Genomic DNA, 20,789 nt, shown 5'->3' on the forward strand with positions numbered 1-20,789 from the left:
TTAAGAGAAGAGACAGAGTGAGAACTACAGTAATAACAGCAGTGCTCATTGGTTAAGAGTAGCAGGAGAGTATGACCTAAGGAGTAACACTTGGGCTCGCTGGAGGAGACAGAGTAAGAACTCTTGTGCTTATTGGTTAAGACAAGAAAGATGACTAACACTTGTGCTCATTGATTAAAAGCAGGGAGCATCACCACAAAGACAGCTCAGTATTTAGAGCAGTGGTTACCAAACTTATAATAATATAATATGCCATTTAGCAGACACCTTTATCCAAAGCGACTTACAGTCATGTGTGCATAAATTTTTACGTATGGGTGGTCCCGGGGATCGAACCCACTACCCTGGCGTTACAAGCGCCATGCTCTACCAATTGAGCTACAGAGGACCACTTGGGATCGGGACCCCATGTGAGGTACCCTGAAATTGAAACGGGGCTCCCTGAGAACTTTTTTATCTTCAAATGGGTATAGAAAACAACCTTTAAGTGTTAACTAAGGGCCTTTTACACTATTAGAATGTGCTATCATGTCATTATTGTGTGTTGGGACAGCCTGCGGGACATATAATTGAGTGAATATGAACACAGCGTTAACTAGGGAATATTATTTTTCCAAGTGGGGTACCATGCATTTTCTAGTATCAATTTTACAATTTAGTCATTTAGCAGACGCTCTTATCCAGAGCGACTTACATGCACTTAGTGAGTGCATACATTTTCATACTGGCCCCCCGTGGGAAACGAACCCATAACCCTGGAGTTGCAAGCGCCATGCTCTACCAACTGAGCTACAGGGGATTTTGAGTTGTGTGCAAAAAACATTTCGGAACCCCTGGATTAGAGAGTATTATTTTGTAACTATTCTAGTTAGGAATATAGTGAAAATATAATTGAAAAAGAAATAGAGTTAATACTTGAGTTCTCAATGATTACGACCATGAATTAGCCTGAATATCGAACTGTAACCTCTGACTCCTATTTGACGATATCAGATGGTTCTATTTATCCAACACCTAATATTGATTTTACATTTACATTTTAGTCATTTAGCAGACGCTCTTATCCAGAGCGACTTACAGTTAGTGAGTGCATACATTTTCATACTGGCCCCCCGATTGCTAGCTCCCGTTAAATCCTGCTCCCTAATTGAGATAGCTCACAGTTCAGTCTGTCAAATGCCTGACTTGGATTCTACTGGAAGCTAGCTGTAGTAGTCAGTCAGTCAGTGAGGTCTAATACATGACTTGCGTTTACAGTAACTGGTGACAGTCGACTACTCTGTCACTCTAAAATGTCTCCTGATTCCTAATTGTTGTGAAGCTCCCTCGGCTGTCACTTTGGATGTGTTTGTAGGGGGAAGTATCTGACACACGCCTCCATCTCCAGGGGCAACTGTCTGTCAGTAATGACTGGTGGGGGGGATACCATGGTAACCGGGATGCGAGGAGAGTGATTTGGTATTCATTGTCCAAGGTGAGCCCCTGGGGACTTCTCCTGCCCTAACGAGAGGGAAATAGGCTGTGAGGATGAGCTGGGCTAATAAGCTGGGCTAATAAGCTGGGCTAATGAGCTGTTCACACGCGCACACACTTATACATACAGTACATGAGGTACACACACACACACACACACACACATTTTAAATTTTTACATTTTTAGTCATTTAGCAGACGCTCTTATCCAGAGTGACTTACAGGAGCAATTAGGGTTAAGTGCCTTGCTCAAGGGCACATCGACAGATTTTTCACCAATCCCATACATAACATACACACACACACGGTACTCATTCTACACAAGTCTGCTTAAACATACATCCAAAGACACACACACACACATCCAACCATTCGGGCCTCATCAGCATTAAAATGTGTATATTTAATGGAATATGCACCTAAACACACACACACACACACACACACACACACACACACACATATATACATACATCAGACTAGTGTGGCTGTACTGGCACTGGGCTGATATCAATGGCTCTGAATTATTAACACACACGTGTGTTTCGGTGGAGAAAGGGGAAATCTGAGAGGGCTCCCTCTCTGTCTGACTGTCAGCCGTGAAGTAGACACAGTGAAACCCGAGAAATCAAAATGGAGGTGCACCAGATTCAGTACATTGCACTATTGAGTTCTGAGAAGCATGAATCTGAATGGTTTCCTGTGTCTGCTACAGAAAGCTATCTTAAAGGCGCACTTCACCACTTTTTAACATCATATTCATTATCTTCAGCGACATACTAGTTTCTACATATGTGAAAATTGTGAAACTTTTGTTCGTTTTGTAGTCAAAAAGATAAGAAGAAAAGGTCAGAAGAAAAAGACCCCATATGATGTCATAGGGGGTCATGACCTCTTTGTGTTATTGAGTAGCTGGAATACATTAATACTACAGTACCACAGTGTAGACCGAGAAGTCATATTGTAAATTTGGTCACTATAGGAAACCCCAATATAGTGGACAGATATTCTACATACCATATGCATGTATCCTTTTGCTAATTTGTATTGCTGCAAATTCTCAATCCATTTGTATCATGAGACTAAGACAAATGTGTGAATAGGGCCTCTTTTGGTTAGAATTGCTTTGCAGCGGATGTTAGAAGAATATCAACAAACAAACTCATTATCTAACATAAGACACAGTCACAGCAAGAGTAATAGAGCGATTCATTCATGCATAGCACACCATGGCAAATAAATGACTATCAATGACAGGCAGCAACCAATACACACAACAAGCTCAGAGAGAGAGAGAGAGAGAGAGAGAGAGAGAGAGAGAGAGAGAGAGAGAGAGAGAGAGAGAGAGAGAGAGAGAGAGAGAGAGAGAGAGAGAGAGAGAGAGAGAGAGAGAGAGAGAGAGAGAGAGAGAGAGAGAGAGAGAGAGAGAGAGAGAGAGAGAGAGAGAGAGAGAGAGAGAGAGAGAGAGAGAAAGAGAGAGAGATCCAAGGGAGGGAGAATAAAAGTGAAGACGGAGCCGGAAGAGCGCTGAAAGATTATTTTCCCACAATTCATGGGGGATATGATGCCGTCAGATCGTGCTCTGTCGGTCTCGCTCTTACACACTTGTCTACACACACACATGCTCGTACACCCCAGCACACACAGACTTCCCAGCTGGTAACCTCATAGAATTCTTGGACACCGACAGAGGTTAGAGGAGCCAAGCTTGTAACCACTGATGGCTTCGCCTACTACACTGACAGCTACAGTGTTATGTTAAATCTTCACACGCCCTACTGCACTTCATTAACTAAAAGGGCAGTTTATTGATTAGCTTGATTTAATTAAGTGGAAGTAATTACATTTTAATAAAATGGCTAGACAGACCAATTACATGACTGTTCCAGGTGTGAATCTGGTGCTAATTGTGTGTTTGCCTCTCAGGGAAATTGATTTATACAAGGACTAGTACACATCTGAGAATGATGTCTAACTAATTAATGACTCCAGTTGATCAATGCAATGAAGGGTGTAAGCCGAAGCCAGCATGGATACTGGCGACGTCACTGCAGTATTACATACAGAATAGGTTTTTTTCCTGAAAATGTCAGTATCAGGCACTAGGGCTGAGGATGCTTTTACTTTAAGAGGGGGGGGGGGCTCTTACTTTGACGCTGTGGCTTTTACTTTGAAACACAGACAGAGAGGGGGGCTCTTATTTTGACACTGTGGCTTTTTCTTTTAAATATACATTTACATTTTAGTCATTTAGCAGACGCTCTTATCCAGAGCGACTTACAGGAGCAATTAGGGTTAAGTGCCTTGCTCAAGGGCACATCGACAGATTTTTCACCTAGTAGGCTTGGGGATTAGAACAAGCGACCTTTCGGTTACTGGCACAACGCTCTTAACCACTAAGCTACCTGCCGCCCCCAAATATAGGGGACTCTTACTTTGACACCGTGGCCCACGTCATCCAGCAGCGTGTAGTCGATGGGCTTCCTGATGTACCGGACCGGCCGCTCAATGTTGCCTGGGGCGATGATCTTGTGCGTGCGTGACGTGTTCTTGTTGGTGGTCAGGATGCCGATCTCTCGCCGTGCCACCTTCTCCTTGTGGATGTCCACCGTCTGAATGGAGGGATGGAGAGGGAGAGAGAGAGAGAGAGAGAGAGAGAGAGAGAGAGAGAGAGAGAGAGAGAGAGAGAGAGAGAGAGAGAGAGAGAGAGAGAGAGAGAGAGAGAGAGAGAGAGAGAGAGAGAGAGAGAGAGAGAGAGAGAGAGAGAGAGAGAGAGAGAGAGAGAGAGAGAGAGAGAGAGGGGGGAGAGAGAGAGAGAGAGAGAGAGAGAGAGAGAGAGGGAGAGAGAGAGGGAGAGAGAGAGAGAGAGAGAGAGAGGGAGGATTAGAAGCAAGAAAGAGGAAGGAGTGCTCTGCTAAATGTAATTACAGTGACTTTACACTGTCATATGTTTTGCGTGTTTGTTATAGATTTTTACTTCAGTCTTAAATCATTACATTTTACTATGACTGTTTAATACCTCCATGAAGTCATTTTTACGGCAGCAATAAGAAAGTTTATAAACTATTCATACTGATGGACTATAACAACAGTATTTCACATTTAGTGGCCCTTAGGGGTTTACATATACAGTACAGCTTCCTTTCTAACCCAGTATTCTACAATCCTGGATCTGGGGACCCACAGTGTGCAGGTTTTTGTTCTAGCCCAGTATTAACACCCTGATTAAACTTCAACTGGCTCATACACTGCCTTGATGATTAGTTGGTGTTGGTAAGTTGAATCAGGTGTGTTGGACTGGAACAAAAATCTGTGCACTCCGTGCGTCCAGGGCCGTGTTCAGTAGGCACTAAACGGAAGAAATGTACTGAAACAGGGAAGGACTGCCTGGGCGTGTCCAATAACTGCACTGGACATGTCGTTTTTTGTTGCAAAATGTTTTCCTACTGTGTGCTCTAATGAACACGAGCAAAGAACACTACCTTCACCCTGGAGACCATTCGAAAGACCGCTCCTACTCCATCTAGGTCAGTTGAAACTGCTAGTGACCCCTATATCCTTTTATATTACAGTCATCAATTATATGATCTCGCAGCAGGTTGTCTGTCTCCTGTTAGAACCTCAGAGGGTTGATTCTTATGAACGATAGATGAAGGACATTTAGGTCACACTTCAGTCAGTAAGAGAAAGATGATGTGTGTGTGTGAGAGTGGAGGGGAGGGGGGGTTGGATGGTGTGTGTATGTGTGTGTGTGTGTGTGTGTGTGTGTGTGTGTGTGTGTGTGTGTGTGTGTGTGTGTGTGTGTGTGTGTGTGTGTGTGTGTGTGTGTGTGTGTGTGTGTGTGTGTGTGTGTGTGTGTGTGTGTGTGTGTGAGAGTGGAGGGGAGGGGGGGTTGGATGGTGTGTGTATGTGTGTGTGTGTGTGTGTGTGTGTGTGTGTATGTGTGTGTGTGACCCTGGGCAATGAGGTCACACTTCAGTCACTGTTCATCCAACTCGTTAACTACTCTTTAGTGATTCCATTGCTGTACGAGCTAGAGATGGAGAACAAGTGAAAGATAAAGGGATCTTTAATAGACAGTTAGTTCATTTGACTCTCTGGAACAATGTAGATTGGATCTTAATTTGGTTGCCTACCACAAACATATAAGATCTGCTGAATCATAACAATAATAATAACATATGCCATTTAGCAGACACTTTAATCCAAAGCAACTAACAGTCATGCGTGCATACATTTTACGTACGGGTGGTCATGGGAATCTAACCCACCTTCCTGGCGTTGCAAGCACCATGCTCTATGCTCAACCTACAGTAAGTTTAGGTACAGACTGCTTTGAGAGTGTCTAGACACAGCTAATGCAATCTAACTTTTGAGGGCACAGCTCTCTCTCTCTAGCAACAGTTACTGTGATAAACATCTGGCTGGTGTTTAAAAGCCCGCTATCTCCCCAGGAACAGATGGCAACTCCGCTCTATGAACATGTTAACTAACAGCCAGCACATCACAGTGTTGTCCCAGAAATCTCTGTTGATGAAATGCCACCCTTCAACATCGGACCATGATTTTTTTAGATCTATTTTTCCCGCCAATTCTTCCAGAGGTCATTCCCCCTCTCTCTCTCTCACTGTTGGCAAGGAATGATGTTATGGATAGGATAAGGACCGAATCATAGAGCGAGAATTCCGAGAGTGATGCATTGTAATTCCAGGCATGTCTTTGGATGGGAAATGTTGAGAGGATTTGTCCAATCTCTTCCAATTCCAATTGTGAACGCAGCCAAATCCTTCTACACAGAAAGGCAATGACAAGGCTGGTGGGTCATCGTAGAGATGGATGAATCAGTGAGTCATGGAAAAGATTAATGAGTTAATCAGAGGACTGTTGACTGAATCTATGAGTCAAAGTAAAGAGAGGGGGGGATCATAGATAGATGACTGAACAGAAACGTTGGTGTTGCTGGTACAGTTTATTGTTCTCAACATGAATGCAGGGTTTCCCCTTGAATTTTTGACGGCAGAAGAATTCACTGAAAGATGACTATAATGATTATTTTTAACAATTGAAATACCAGGGGTCAAGAGGGCTGGTAAGGTTTGTCGTGTAGTCCACTTGGTGGGTTAAACTTGCCTCAAACCTGAGTGTACTGCCTAATTTCTGGGTCTCAATGTCTGGTCTATGAGCCATGTGGCAGTTACTGGTGTATATGGGTAGTGACGGGGGGATAGAGGGGGTAGCAGGGGGTCTACATGTGTATAGGGAGGCACGCCACCTTCCCATGCCTCATTGCACCGATTTTTGTCTGTCTGTGTGTGTGTGAGTGTCTATGGTCATCAGTTAACTGATGCAGAGAAGAGAATCGCACACACATCCCAGACTGTAAGCCAGACACAGGCTGTGTCTGACATGGCACCCTATTCCCTATATAGTGCACATCTTTTGCCCAGAGCCCTGCCCTGGTCAAAAGTAATAGGGTGCCACTTGGGATGCAGCCACAGACTCTGACTTCATTACCAGCGGGGCATTAGTGATGCTTTTTAGAGAGACACGTTTGGGAAACAGTAATATAATGTCTGTTTTCCTTTGTCTTCCGCCTTCTGTTTTTAGTCTTTGGCATGGGGCCACCAACTCAAACTCAATATTGTCTGTGTCTTGATATACAGTGCCTTCAGAAAGTATTCACAACCCTTGACTTTTTCCATATTTTGTTGTGTTACAGGCTTTTTATTCTATATTTTTTGATATTTTTACAAATTAATTAAAAATGTAAACTTAAATGTCTTGAGTCAATGAGTATTCAACCCCTTTGTTATGGCAAGCCTAAATAAGTTCAAGAGTAAAAATGTGCTTAACAAGTCACATAATAAGTTGCATAATAACTCTGTGTGCAATAATAGTGTTTAACATGATTTTTGAATGACTACCTCAGCTCTGTACCCCACACATACAATTATCTGTAAGGTCCCTCGGTCGAGCAGTGAATTTCAAACACAGAGTCAACCACAAAGACCAGGGAGGTTTTCCAATGCCTCACAAAGAAGGGCACTTATTGGTAGATGGGTAAAAAAAACAAAAACACAGACATTGAATATCCCTTTGAGCATGGTGAAGTTATTAATTACAATTTGGATGGTGTATCAATACACCAAGTCACTACAAAGATACAGGCATCCTTCCTAACTCAGTTGCCGAAGAGGAAGGAAACCGCTCAGGGATTTCACCATGAGGCCAATTGTGACTTTCAAACAGTTACAGAGTTTAATGGCTGTGATAGGAGAAAACTGAGGATGGATTAACAACATTGTAGTTACTCCACAATACTAACCTAAATTATAGAGTGAAAAGAAGGAAGTCTGTACATAATACAAATATTCCAAAACATGCATCCTGTTTGCAACAAGGCACTAAAGCAATACTGCTTTCCACTAGTGTAACACCCTGGCTCTGGGACTCTATATGTTGAGCCAGGGTGTGTTCTTTCTATGTGGTGTATTTCTATGTTGGGAGTTCTAGTTTGTTTATTTCTATGTTGGCCTGAGTGACTCCCAATCAGAGGCAACGAGTGTCAGCTGTGGCTGGTTGTCTCTGATTGGGAGCCATATTTATACTGTCTGTTTTTCCCTTTGTGTTTTTGGGTTCTTGTTCCGTGTTGGTCTATGTTACCTAGGACGTTACGAGTCGTTTGTTGTTTTTGTTTACTGTCCGTGTTTATCGCTAATGATAAATAAACATGTTCGTTCATCACGCTGCGCCTTGGTCCTCCTCTCTTAACGACGATCATGACAACTAGACACTGGGAGATTAATTCACCTTTCGGTAGGGCAATAACCTAAAACACATGGCCAAATCTACACTGGAGTTGCTTACCAAGAAGTCAGTGAATGTTCCTGAGTGGCCGAGTTACAGTTTAGACTTAAATCTACTTGAAAATCTATGGCGACCTGAAAAAGGTTGTCTAGCAATGATCAACATCCAATTTGACAGAGCTTGAAGAATGTTTTAAGAATAATGGGCAAATGTTGCACAATCCAGGTGTGGAAAGCTTACCCAGAAAAAACACAGCTGTAATCGCTGCCAAAACTGCTTTAACAAAGTATTGACTCAGGGTGTGAATACTTATGTAAATTAGATATTTCTGTGTTTTATTTTAAATAAATGTGCAAACATTTCTAAAAACATGTTTTCATTTTGTCATTCTGGGGTATTGTGTGTAGATCGGTGAGAAACAAAAATCAATGTAATCCATTTGAATTAAGCCCTATTAGAGGGCTGGTCGCAGCTCAGATTTTCCCTGGTTGTCCATGGTTACACTAAACACTATGGTTTCCGAAGCAACTCGCTCAGTCAAAACAACAAATGTTGCTTCATGTTAGCTTGCCCTTTTTATTATGGTCGGTCTGCCCACATTCCTGATGTTTTAAACCTTCACATGTATGTGCAAGTCTCACATAATCCTGACAGAAAATGTTCCCAACAGTAGAGAAAATAATGTTTTTACCCAACAATAGCATGTGAAACTTGGAATATCTTTGAAATGTACAACAGCATTGGCAATTTTTTCAAGATATTTCTTTCTCCAAGAGAAAAAGGTTATTTCAAGAGATAATAATAATTGCTCATTTTGATTTAAAACATTGTCATTCATGATTATGTACTGTTGTTTAAGCAGGTGGCTTGACTAAAAGCCTGACTTTTAAAAATTATAATAATTGGTGACAAAAAAAATTAAACAAATAGGCAGGCAAACAGTATTGAACTGAATTGTCATTGTACATTAGATAATTCAGTTACCAGTAGTTAGATATTAACTTTTCATATGTTCATGAGTAAAAACCAGTCTCAAGCCATCTCATGCTCAACTGTTAATAGAGGGATCCCTGGAGTGACAGTTGAGAGATGGGCCTTTAGTTGGTCAAGACTGGTCCGCTTGATCAAGACTCTGGGGGGATTTTGCTATAAACTGTTGATAGGAATTCATCTCTCACCAAGTGTCCTATGACGTTTTCCACCCTAATCCCCTCAAAGCTAGGGTTGGAAATCCCAATCCCTGGAAAGCCTCATCGGTAGTAGTAGTCCCAACCAGACCGTAAAACACCTGAATCGTCCACTCATCTCACCTCCTGCACTAAAGGCATCAGCATGCTTCAGTTCGGCTGGCGCCAAGCCGAAGTCGGCTAGGCGAACTGAACGAGTATGCTTGCATACTCCCTTAAAAGACCTTCGCTTGGAAAACCAAAACAATGGGCCTCACAATGCTGCCCTACCAAGCAAAGGAGCAGTAACTGCACATTTGTTAATAAATGAGCTATTTACATTTTGTATACATTAAATACATGCTTTATCATGTGGACAAATATCCTGCCTCCATTGTGTTGTATTATGGAGAAAATGGGGGTCATGTTTGCAGTAACTGCAAAAAGTTCAAGTGAAACCAAGGAAAAAGGCAGTAACTGGCATCCCTCATGTCAGTTACTGCCTTTTACCTTGGTTTCACTGAGCTTTGGGCTGCAGTGACTACAGTAAACCTTGATATTATTTATTGTTCTTTGTTGATACAAGTATCAAACTATATGACAATGACAGCCACATACAAATAAATATACTAACACAAGTTTGTATTAAAAAAAAATTGTAATGGAAACGTATTCCAGTGGTTGTACCAAGCAAGGCAGAAACTGCTATCCAGGATCAAAGGTCATTTCAGTGGAAAGCATCAATATGAATACAAAATTACCTCATAGTAAGACACCAGATAACCACATCTCCAATGATCTGCCTACAATTCATTTTTCTCAGTTTCACTCTATGAGTGCTTGGCAGGGCAGATTGGGCCTCAGGATCTCGTCACAGTATTTCTTTGCATTTAAATTGCCATCGATAAAATGCAATTGTGTTTGTTGTCCGTAGCTTATGCCTGCCTATACCATAACCCCACCACCCCGGGGCACTCTGTTCACAACGTTGACATCAGCAAACCGCACACCCACATGACGGCATACACGTGGTCTGCAGTTGTGAGGCCGGTTGGACGTACTGCCAAATTCTCTAAAACAACGTTGGAGGTGGCTTATGGTAGAGAAATGAACATGGCAACAGCTCTGGTGGACATTCCTGCAGTCAGCATGGCAATTGCACGCTCCCTCAACACTTGAGACATCTGTGGCATTGTGTTGTGTGACAAAACTGCATATTTTAGAGGGCCTTGTATTGTCCCTAGCACAAGCTGCACCTGTTCATGCTGTTTAATCAGCTTCTTGATATGCCACACCTGTCAGGTGGATGGATTATCTTGGAAAAGGAGAAATGCTCACTAACAGGGATGTAAACAAATTTGTGCACAACATTTGAGAGAAATAAGCTTTTTTGTGCGTATGGAAAATACAGTGGGGAAAAAAGTATTTAGTCAGCCACCAATTGTGCATGTTCTCCCACTTAAAAAGATGAGAGAGGCCTGTAATTTTCATCATAGGTACACGTCAACTATGACAGACAAAATTAGGAAAAAAAATCCAGAAAATCACATTGTAGGATTTTTAATGAATTTATTTGCAAATGATGGCCAAGCCAAAACATTGTAAAGTGGTTATCACACTGGCTATAAGGTGAATGCACCAATTTGTAAGTCGCTCTGGATAAGAGCGTCTGCTAAATGACGTAAATGTAAATGTAAAAATGAAGAATCCCTACTGTTGACCAATCACCGATAAAAGGGGTGTAGACTTCACCTACCGCCTTCGGCTTGCTTATAGAAAGAAATGTGTGTGCCCGAACAGCCTAAAAAAACCTTACTGAAGTCCAAAACGAACAAAAACGTCACAAAATGTAATCATAATATATGCACAAACTCTTCCAAACTGTTTCGGCTGGGAAGCATATGGATGCCTTAAAGGTTAGAGGCCGACCGATAAATCAGTTGATTGATATTATCGGCCGGTATTAGCCTTTCACAGAAATATTTGTATTGGTCTTTATTCCAAAGATAAAACGCTGATTATATACATAGAATAAACAAAGAACGTCTGCTCATTTGACATCATTTATTTATATTGGTTGATTGAAGAGGGCACTCTACCAGCATCTCATTTTGAACATCCTTCAGCCCTAGGTCACAATGTCAGAGAGAGTAGTAGCTTGCCACAGCCAGCATAAGTATATATTCAAAAGTACACTTCACCAAGCAAGCAGCCCTGTCCTCATCACATTCTCACTTAGTTAATGTTAGCTGGCTACTTAGCCAGCAATATTGTTAGCTTAGCTAGCTATCTAGCAATCTGTGCTACTTATGTGTTAACACTGGACTAGCACTAAAGTGAACACTCGTCCTTGATACAAAAATAAAACTGTTACTGTTTGGGCCTATTATGTTAGATAGTGGGCTTATTTTGTTAGTTTTCTGAAATATGCAATCTGCAAAAAGCAAGACAGTAGGCGCAGATCTATAATTCAGGTCATGTGCTTGCACTTATGATGAGATAAGTAGCTAATGTTAGCTAGCTATCTAAATTAGAACATGTGACTAAAACCAGTGCGGCAAGCATTTGCCTGCATAAATGTTTTTAGTCATCAGCGCATGCCATTTGCAGTTAAGATGTATAGCCAATACATTTTGTATTGAATAACAGTGTAATGTACATATGGTTTCTGTAAGAAAACATTGTCGTAATGAACAGCTAGCTTGTGCTTGTCATAACGTACTCTCATTGCCAGGTTGCCATAAATAATTTTTCGTGATATCCAATTGGTAGTTTCAGTCTTGTCCCATCGCTGCAACTCCCCTACGGACTCGGGAGAGGCAAAAGTCGAGAGCCATGCGTCCTCCCTGCCAAGCTGCACTGCTTCTTGACACACTGCTGGCTTAACCAAGAAGACAGCCGCAACAATGTGTCAGAGGAAACACTGTCCAGCTGGCAGGTGCCTGGCCCGCCACAAGTAGTCACTAGAACGCGATGGAACGCGATGGGCCTGGCCAACCTCTCCCCTAACCCGGACGACGCTGGGCCAATTGTGCGCCGCCTCATGGGTCTTCCGATCACAGCCGGCTGTGACACAGCCTGGGATCAAACCCGGGTCTGTAGTGACGCCTCTCGGGAGGCCCCATAAAGTGTTTGTTCACATGACCTTTGAATGTTGTAAACACTGTAGTAAATCTACTCAAGACAAATACTGACGCTGACACCTAGGTGTGACATTACGAACAACATGCTACTGCATTTCAATGCTTATTTGTGAACTTGCAGTTTTACAAACACTTTTGCAAACGTCTTATCCAATGCCATAGATAGACACATATTGAAGCTGTACCTAAGAAGGTAAACTAAACAAGTTTTGTATTTACTGTCATATTTATAGAGGATATAGTTGCTTTTTGGTGGATATCCTGTAAACCACAAATAAAATGTTCTTAAAATAATGGACATATTCATATTTTGTTAAGAAATCATCATTTAGAATACCTGTTAATTGTTTGGAGCACAATTTGTGTAAAAAGGGTATGTTTTTCATTACACCTCTAAAAAACAATATATCAGATAATGTATACAGAGCATTCGGAAAGTATTCAGACCCCTTGACTTTTTCCACATTTTGTTACAACCTTATTCTAAAATTGATTAAATTTTAAATTTTCCTCATCAATCTACACACAATAACCCATAATGACAATGCGAAAACAGGTTTTTAGACATTTTTGCAAATCTATAAAAAATAAAAAACAGAAATACCTTATTTACATAAGTATTATGACCCTTTGCTATGAGACTTGAAATTGAGCTCAGGTGCATCCTGTTTCCATTGATCATCCTTGAGATGTTTCTACAACTTTATTGGAGTCCACCTGTGGTAAATTCAATTGATTGGACATGATTTGGAAAGGCACACACCTGTCTATATAAGGTCCCACAGTTGACAGTGCATGTCAGAGCAAAAACCAAGCCATGAGGTTGAAGGAATTGCCTGTAGAGCTCCGATACAGGATTGTGTTGAGGCACAGATCTGGGGAAGGGTACCAAAAAATGTCTGCAGCATTGAAGGTTCCCAAGAACACAGTGGCCTCCATCATTCTTAAATGGAAGAAGTTTGGAACCACCAAGACTCTTCCTAGTGCTGGCTGCCCAGCCAAACTGAGCAATCGGGAGAGAAGGGCCTTGGTCAGGGAGGTGACCAAGAACCCGATGGAGATGGGAGAACCTTCCAGAAGGACAACCATCTCTGCAGCACTCCAGCAATCAGGCCTTTATGGTAGAGTGGCCAGATAGATCCCCTCCTCAGTAAAAGGCACACGACAGCCCGCTTGGAGTTTGCCAGAAGGCACCTAAAGGACTCAGACCATGAGAAACAAGATTCTCTGGTCTGATGAAACCAAGATTTAACTCTTTGGCCTGAATGGCAAGCGTCACGTCTGGAGGAAACCTGGCACCATCCCTACGGTATAGCATGGTGGGGGCAGCATCATGCTGTGGGGATGTTTTTCAGCGGCAGGAACTGGGAGACTAGTCAGAGGTCGAGGGAAATATGAACAGAGCAAAGTACAGAGAGATCCTTTGTGAAAACCTGCTCCAGAGCGCTCAAGACCTCAGACTGGGGCGAAGGTTCACCTTCCAACAGGACAACGACCCTAAGCACACAGCCAAGACAACGCAGGAGTGGCTTCGGGACAAGTCTCTGAATGTCCTTGAGTGGCCCAGCCAGAGCCCAGACTTGAACCCAATTGAACATCTATGGAGAGACCTGAAAATAGCTGTGCAGCAACGGTCCCAATCCAACCTGACAGAGCTTGAGAGGATCTGCAGAGAAGAATGGGAGAAACTCGCCAAATACAGGTGTGCCAAGCTTGTAATGTCATACCCAAGAAGACTCTAGGCTGTAATCGCTGCCAAAGGTGCTTCAACAAACTACTGAGTAAAGGGTTGGAATACTTATGTAAATGTGATATTTCTGGGGGGTTTTTGTGATACATTAGCAAAAATTTCAAAAAAACAATTTTTGCTTTGTCATTATGGGGTATTGTGTGTAGATTGATGAGGGGGGAAAAACTATTTAATCAATTTTAGAATGAGGCTGTAACGTAATAAAATGTGGAAATAGTCAAGGGGTCTGAATACTTTCCGAATGCACTGTATGAAGATACAGTTGAAGTCGGAAGTTTATATACACCTTAGCCAAATACATTTAAACTCAGTTTTTCACAATTCCTGACATTTAATCCTAGTAAAAATTACCTGTTTTAGGTCAGTTAGGATCACCACTTTATTTTAAGAATGTGAAATGTCAGAATAATAGTAGAGAATGATTTATTTCAGCTTTCATTTCTTTCATCACATTCCCAGTGGGTCAGAAGTTTACATACACTCAATTAGTATTTGGCCTTTAAATTGTTTAACTTGGGTCAAATGTTTCAGGTAGCCTTCCACAAGTTTCCCACAATAAGTTGGGTGAATTTTTGCCCATTCCTCCTGACAGAGCTGGTGTAACTGAGTCAGGTTTGTAGGCCTCCTTGCTCGCACACGCCTTTTCTGTTCTGCCCACAAATTTTCTATAGGATTGAGGTCAGGGCTTTGTGAAGGCCACTCCAAATCCTTGACTTTGTTGTCCTTAAGCCACTTTGCCACACCTTTGGAAGTATGCTTGGAGTCATTGTCCATTTGGAAGACCCATTTGCGACCAAGCTTTAACTTGCTGACTGATGTCTTGAGATGTTGCTTCAATATATCCACATACATTTCCTTCCTCATGATGCCATCTATTTTGTGAAGTGCACCAGTCCCTCCTGCAGCAAAGCACCCCCACAGCATGATGCTGCCACCCCTGTGCTTCACGGTTGGGATGGTGTTCTTCGGCTTGCAAGCATGCCCCTTTTCCTCAAAACATAGCAAGGGTCATTATGGCCAAACAGTTCTATTTTTGTTTCATTAGACCAGAGGACATTTCTCCAAAAAGTACGATCTTTGTCCCCATGTGCAGTTGCAAACTGTCGTCTGGCTTTTTTATGGCAGTTTTGGAGCAGTGGCTTCTTCCTTGATGAGCGGCCTTTCAGGTTATGTCAATATAGGACTCGTTTTACTGTGGATATAGATACTTTTGTATCTGTTTCCTCCAGCATCTTCACAAGGTCCTTTGCTGTTGTTCTGGGATTGATTTGCATTTTTCGCACCAAAGTACGTTCATCTCTAGGAGACAGAACGCTTCTCCTTCCTGAGCGGTATGACGGCTGTGTGGTCCCATGGTGTTTATACTTGCGTACTATTGTTTGTACAGATGAATGTGGTACCTTCAGGCCTTTGGAAATTGCTCCCAAGGATGAACCAGACTTGTGGAGGTCTACCATTTTTTTCTGTGGTCTTGGCTGATTTATTTTGATTTTCCCATGATGTCAAGCAAAGAGGCACTGAGTTTGAAGGTAGGCCTTGAAATACATCCACAGGTACAACTCCAATTAACTCAAATGATGTAAATTAGCCTATCAGAAGCTTCTAAAGCCATGACATAATTTTCTGGAATATTCCAAGCTGTTTAAAGGCACAGTCAACTTAGTGTATGTAAACTTCTGACCCACTGGAATTGTGATAGAGTAAATTATAAGTGAAATAATCTGTCTGTAAACAATTGTTGGAAAAATGACTTGTGTCATGCACAAAGTAGATGTCCTAACCGACTTGCCAAAACTATAGTTTGTTAACAAGAAATTTGTGGAGTGGTTGAAAAACGAGTTTTAATGACTCCAACCTAAGTGTATGTAAACTTCAAACTTCAACTGTATATCGGTAATTGGTGACTTTTCCCTCCCTAAAATTGGTATCAGACCCAAAAATCCCTTATCGGTCAGGCTCTACTAAAGGTGGATGCTACATCACTTCAACCAGGATCCGACATATATATAATTTATATGTATTCCGTGAAATATCTTCAATATGAAACAAAAGCAATGATACACAATCGCTGCAAGACCAGAGTTATCTTATTCATCCATGTATCATTTCTCTACAAAGAAGACTCACCTCAGTGCTTATCCCTACAGTACCATTACTAGGGCGGATGAAACACTGAACCTACCCAAGGATCAATAGCTATCTCTTTTATGGCAGGCTTGTATGACTTCTCAACTCAATTACACAGCATGCAGGAAGGATAGAGGTGATTCTAACTGGGGCGTTTCACACACACCAGGTATTAGAGATGTCAGATTTGTACTCCAGCCCAATCCTAATGAAATATATGAGAGGATTAAGCACTACTAGCTAGGTCAGTGTTTCCCAAACTCAGGCCTGGGGACCCCAAGGGGTGCACGTTTTTGGTTTTTGCCCTAGCACTACACAGCTAATTCAAAATAATCAACTAATCATCAAGCTTTTATTATTTTAATCAGCTGTGTAGTGCTAGGGCAAAAACCAAAACGTGCACCCCTTGGGGTCCCCAGGACCGAGTTTGGGAAACACTGAGCTAGATGGTTGTGGAGCAGATTGTTTGTTTGCTGGTGAATGAGCCTATAAAACCACCTTGACTCATGGCCCCAAGGAACGCTCTACTTACTGTGAGTGTGTGTGGCGTATTCAGAGAGTGCTGTTGTGTATCTTTGGTAGTGTGTACAATGGTGTGAGTGCCAGGGCTGAGAGTGGAGGTTTTAGTGTGATTGTGTATCTGTGTATATAAGTGTGTGTGTCTAGACAGGTGATGCGTGGTTGATAGAGGTATGTGTGTCATGTGTTTCCATCTGTGTGCTTGTGTATGTGCGTGCTCACATGCGTGTGTGTGTCATGTGCATGTGCTTCCGTGTGTGTGTGTGTGTGCACATGCATATGTGTGTGTCTGAGCCCATGTACAGTGGGGAGAACAAGTATTTGATACACTGCTGATTTTGCAGGTTTTCCTACTTACAAAGCATGTAGAAGTCTGTAATGTTTATCATAGGTACACTTCAACTGTGAGAGACGGAATCTAAAGCAAAAATCCAGAAAATCACATTGTATGATTTTTAAGTAATTAATTTGCATTTTATTGCATGACATAAGTATTTGATCACCTACCAACCAGTAAGAATTCCGGCTCTCACAGACCTGTTAGTTTTTCTTTAAGAAGCCCTCCTGTTCTCCACTTATTACCTGTATTAACTGCACCTGTTTGAACTCGTTACCTGTATAAAAGACACCTGTCCACACACTCAATCAAACAGACTCCAACCTCTCCACAACGGCCAAGACCAGAGAGCTGTGTAAGGACATCAGGGATAAAATTGTAGACCTGCACAAGGCTGGGATGGGCTACAGGACAATAGGCAATCAGCTTGGTGAGAAGGCAACAACTGTTGGAGCAATTATTAGAAAATGTAAGAAGTTCAAGATGACGGTCAATCACCCTCGGTCTGGGGCTCCATGCAAGATCTCACCTCGTGGGGCATCAATGATCATGAGGAAGGTGAGGGATCAGCCCAGAACTACACGGCAGGACCTGGTCAATGACCTGAAGAGAGCTGGGACCACAGTCTCAAAGAAAACCATTAGTAACACACTACGTCGCCATGGATTAAAATCCTGCAGCGCACGCAAGGTCCCCCTGCTCAAGCCAGCGCATGTCCAGGCCCGTCTCAAGTTTGCCAATGACCATCTGGATAATCCAGAGGAGGAATGGGAGAAGGTCATGTGGTCTGATGAGACAAAAATAGAGATTTTTGGTCTAAACTCCACTCGCCGTGTTTGGAGGAAGAAGAAGGATGAGTACAACCCCAAGAACACCATCCCAACCGTGACGCATGGAGGTGGAAACATCATTCTTTGGGGATGCTTTTCTGCAAAGGGGACAGGACAACTGCACCGTATTGAGGGGAGGATGGATGGGGCCATGTATCGCGAGATCTTGGCCAACAACCTCTTTCCCTCAGTAAGAGCATTGAAGATGGGTCGTGGCTGGTTCTTCCAGCATGACAACGACCCGAAACACACAGCCAGGGCAACTAAGGAGTGGCTCCGTAAGAAGCATCTCAAGGTCCTGGAGTGGCCTAGCCAGTCTCCAGACCTGAACCCAATAGAAAATCTTTGGAGGGAGCTGAAAGTACGTATTGCCCAGCGACAGCCCTGAAACCTGAAGGATCTGGAGAAGGTCTATATGGAGGAGTGGGCCAAAATCCCTGCTGCAGTGTGTGCAAACCTGGTCAAGACCTACAGGAAATGTATGATCTCTGTAATTGCAAACAAAGGTTTCTGTACCAAATATTAAGTTCTGCTTTTGTGATGTATCAAATACTTATGTCATGCAATAAAATGCAAATGAATTACTTAAAAATCATACAATGTGATTTTCTGGATTTTTGTTTTAGATTCTGTCTCTCACAGTTGAAGTGTACCTATGATAAAAATGACAGACCTCTACATGCTTTGTAAGTAGGAAAACCTGCAAAATCGGCAGTGTATCAAATACTTGTTCTCCCCACTGTATGTGTGTATGTGTATTAGAGCTGGGACGATAAACCAAAAATTATCGACACCGACCATACCGATCACTTATCGCAGGCATTTTGCTGATATCGTTCATTTCAATAAGTAGCTTATACTAGAGAAATGTGAAGTTTGAAATGAAATACTTTTGCTAATATGGGTGATAATTAATGGGACAACTGATGGCTAAAACCATCAAACTCATAGTAGTAGTTTAAAGGATAATTAGTAAAACATGTGGTGCACATTAATGGTATAAACATCGTTCTATTTATCGTTATCACATAAATTCAGACTATTTATTGCGATATGGATTTATTTCCATAACGCCCAGTTCTAAAGTGTATCTCTCCTGACCTGAGAGATGTGGTTGATGGAGGACTCCATTCGGCGCAGCTGCGAGGCCTGGATGTCCAGCAGCTGCAGCACGTTGTTGGCTAAGGCATTGATCTGGTAGGCCACGCTCGCCAGAGACTGGGTGGTGTAGGCTTTAGTCTCCTCCAGAGCTTTCCTCTTGTCCTGTGCCTAGAAGATGATGAAGAAGATGAAGATGACTACACAAGATCCAATGGAAATTTGACTTCTGCTTTATCCCAAACCCCCCAAAAGACACATCCACATACATAGGTTGGAGCAGGGGGAAAGACCATTGTATACATTGAACATTACACAGTACATTTTGTAGATTCAATTCAACAAAGCTTTTTTGTATAATGGTCATTTCCATGTAAAAGGACCCATGAGCACCAACATGTAAAGTTCATTGGAGCATGTCAAATTGGGTGTCAAATGAAAGCTAAGAGTCTATATTTTTGAGAACTTAAGGCATATATACATTTTTCAACAATTTTCCATCCTAAAAACGTTGAATAAGCAATGGTTGATTTCTTGTTAAACAGATGGAATAGGGGTCTTAGGTATTAAAAATACATCAAAGCACAATACTGTTGAAGTAATGACCCCTACCAACTAATATCAACACTTATATTTAGTTAAGGAGAATTTATTCTACCTTCTGTAAGTTTAAAAAACATTGTCTTATGCCTTGAAATTCCATTACCAAAAACCCACATATCTTTAAGATATTTTCTAATTTCTCTCCCTCATGAGGGGGAAGGATAATGAAAGTTCACAGAAGTAACAAGCAAAGGTAGACCTACCAATTATTTATAGTGTTTTTACTGATTTATGAATTATTTGTTTATGAATTATTAAGTGATTCAAACTCAAAATTCTGTTACCAAATTGGTAACGGAATTCCCGAAAAATTGGTAACAGAATTTCTGCAATTGAATTGGCTACAATGGGAAATCATAGTAGTCACAAACCACAGTTGGGTCGCCTGCTACTGTCCTCCCTTCCACTGGCAGACTGTTATGTTCAGCTCATAACTGTTTTCTTTCTCTTTCTGTCGTCTGGTGGTCAAAGCAAGAGTGTGAAAAGTCTGGACAACCCCTCGCTCCCTCTCGCTCTCTCTCTCTTCCCTCTCCCTCTAATTAATGCCACCTCTCTCGGCTCTTACTGACCTACCCATGAGCCCCATCTCTTTCCATTTACTGTAACTAACATCCTCAACCACTGAGCACAGACCAACACCGGACGTCCATGGATGTTGAAAAGTAGTTAAAACTTGTGAAACATAGACGAACATGATTGGTTCAGATTTGGTTTGGCCCGGACCAACCAAATGTGGTCTTGTTTGGTGGCGGAGGTCATAAAAAGAATAGCCAGTGTGTAGAATAATGTCCAAATATGCAAAGGAGGATATTGCATATTTCTATCTTTGTGTACCTATTTAGGATACATCACGTTTATATCCATAATTATGCATTTCTGTAGTACAGCTCAGGGACCATGATGAAATTTCATTACTGCAATTCTGTTACCAGGTGT

The 20,789-nt window shown here is 42.0% G+C and overlaps 1 protein-coding gene across 2 annotated transcripts in view; it reads right to left on the reverse strand.

Annotated features, from left to right (window-relative positions):
- Positions 1 to 20,789, reverse strand: part of LOC121534931 (abl interactor 1-like) — a 57,742-nt gene that overhangs the window by 15,998 nt on the left and 20,955 nt on the right. For both annotated transcript variants that reach the window (XM_045206213.1, XM_045206212.1), the window contains exons 2-3: positions 19,254 to 19,421; positions 3,909 to 4,085 (exon numbers count right to left, since the gene is read on the reverse strand). In XM_045206213.1, the coding sequence (XP_045062148.1) occupies positions 3,909 to 4,085; positions 19,254 to 19,421 (345 nt within the window). The remainder of the gene's footprint in view (positions 1 to 3,908; positions 4,086 to 19,253; positions 19,422 to 20,789) is intronic.

Source organism: Coregonus clupeaformis, chromosome 21 (assembly GCF_020615455.1).
Source record: "Coregonus clupeaformis isolate EN_2021a chromosome 21, ASM2061545v1, whole genome shotgun sequence".
In the NCBI taxonomy this organism is placed as follows: Eukaryota; Metazoa; Chordata; class Actinopteri; order Salmoniformes; family Salmonidae; genus Coregonus; species Coregonus clupeaformis.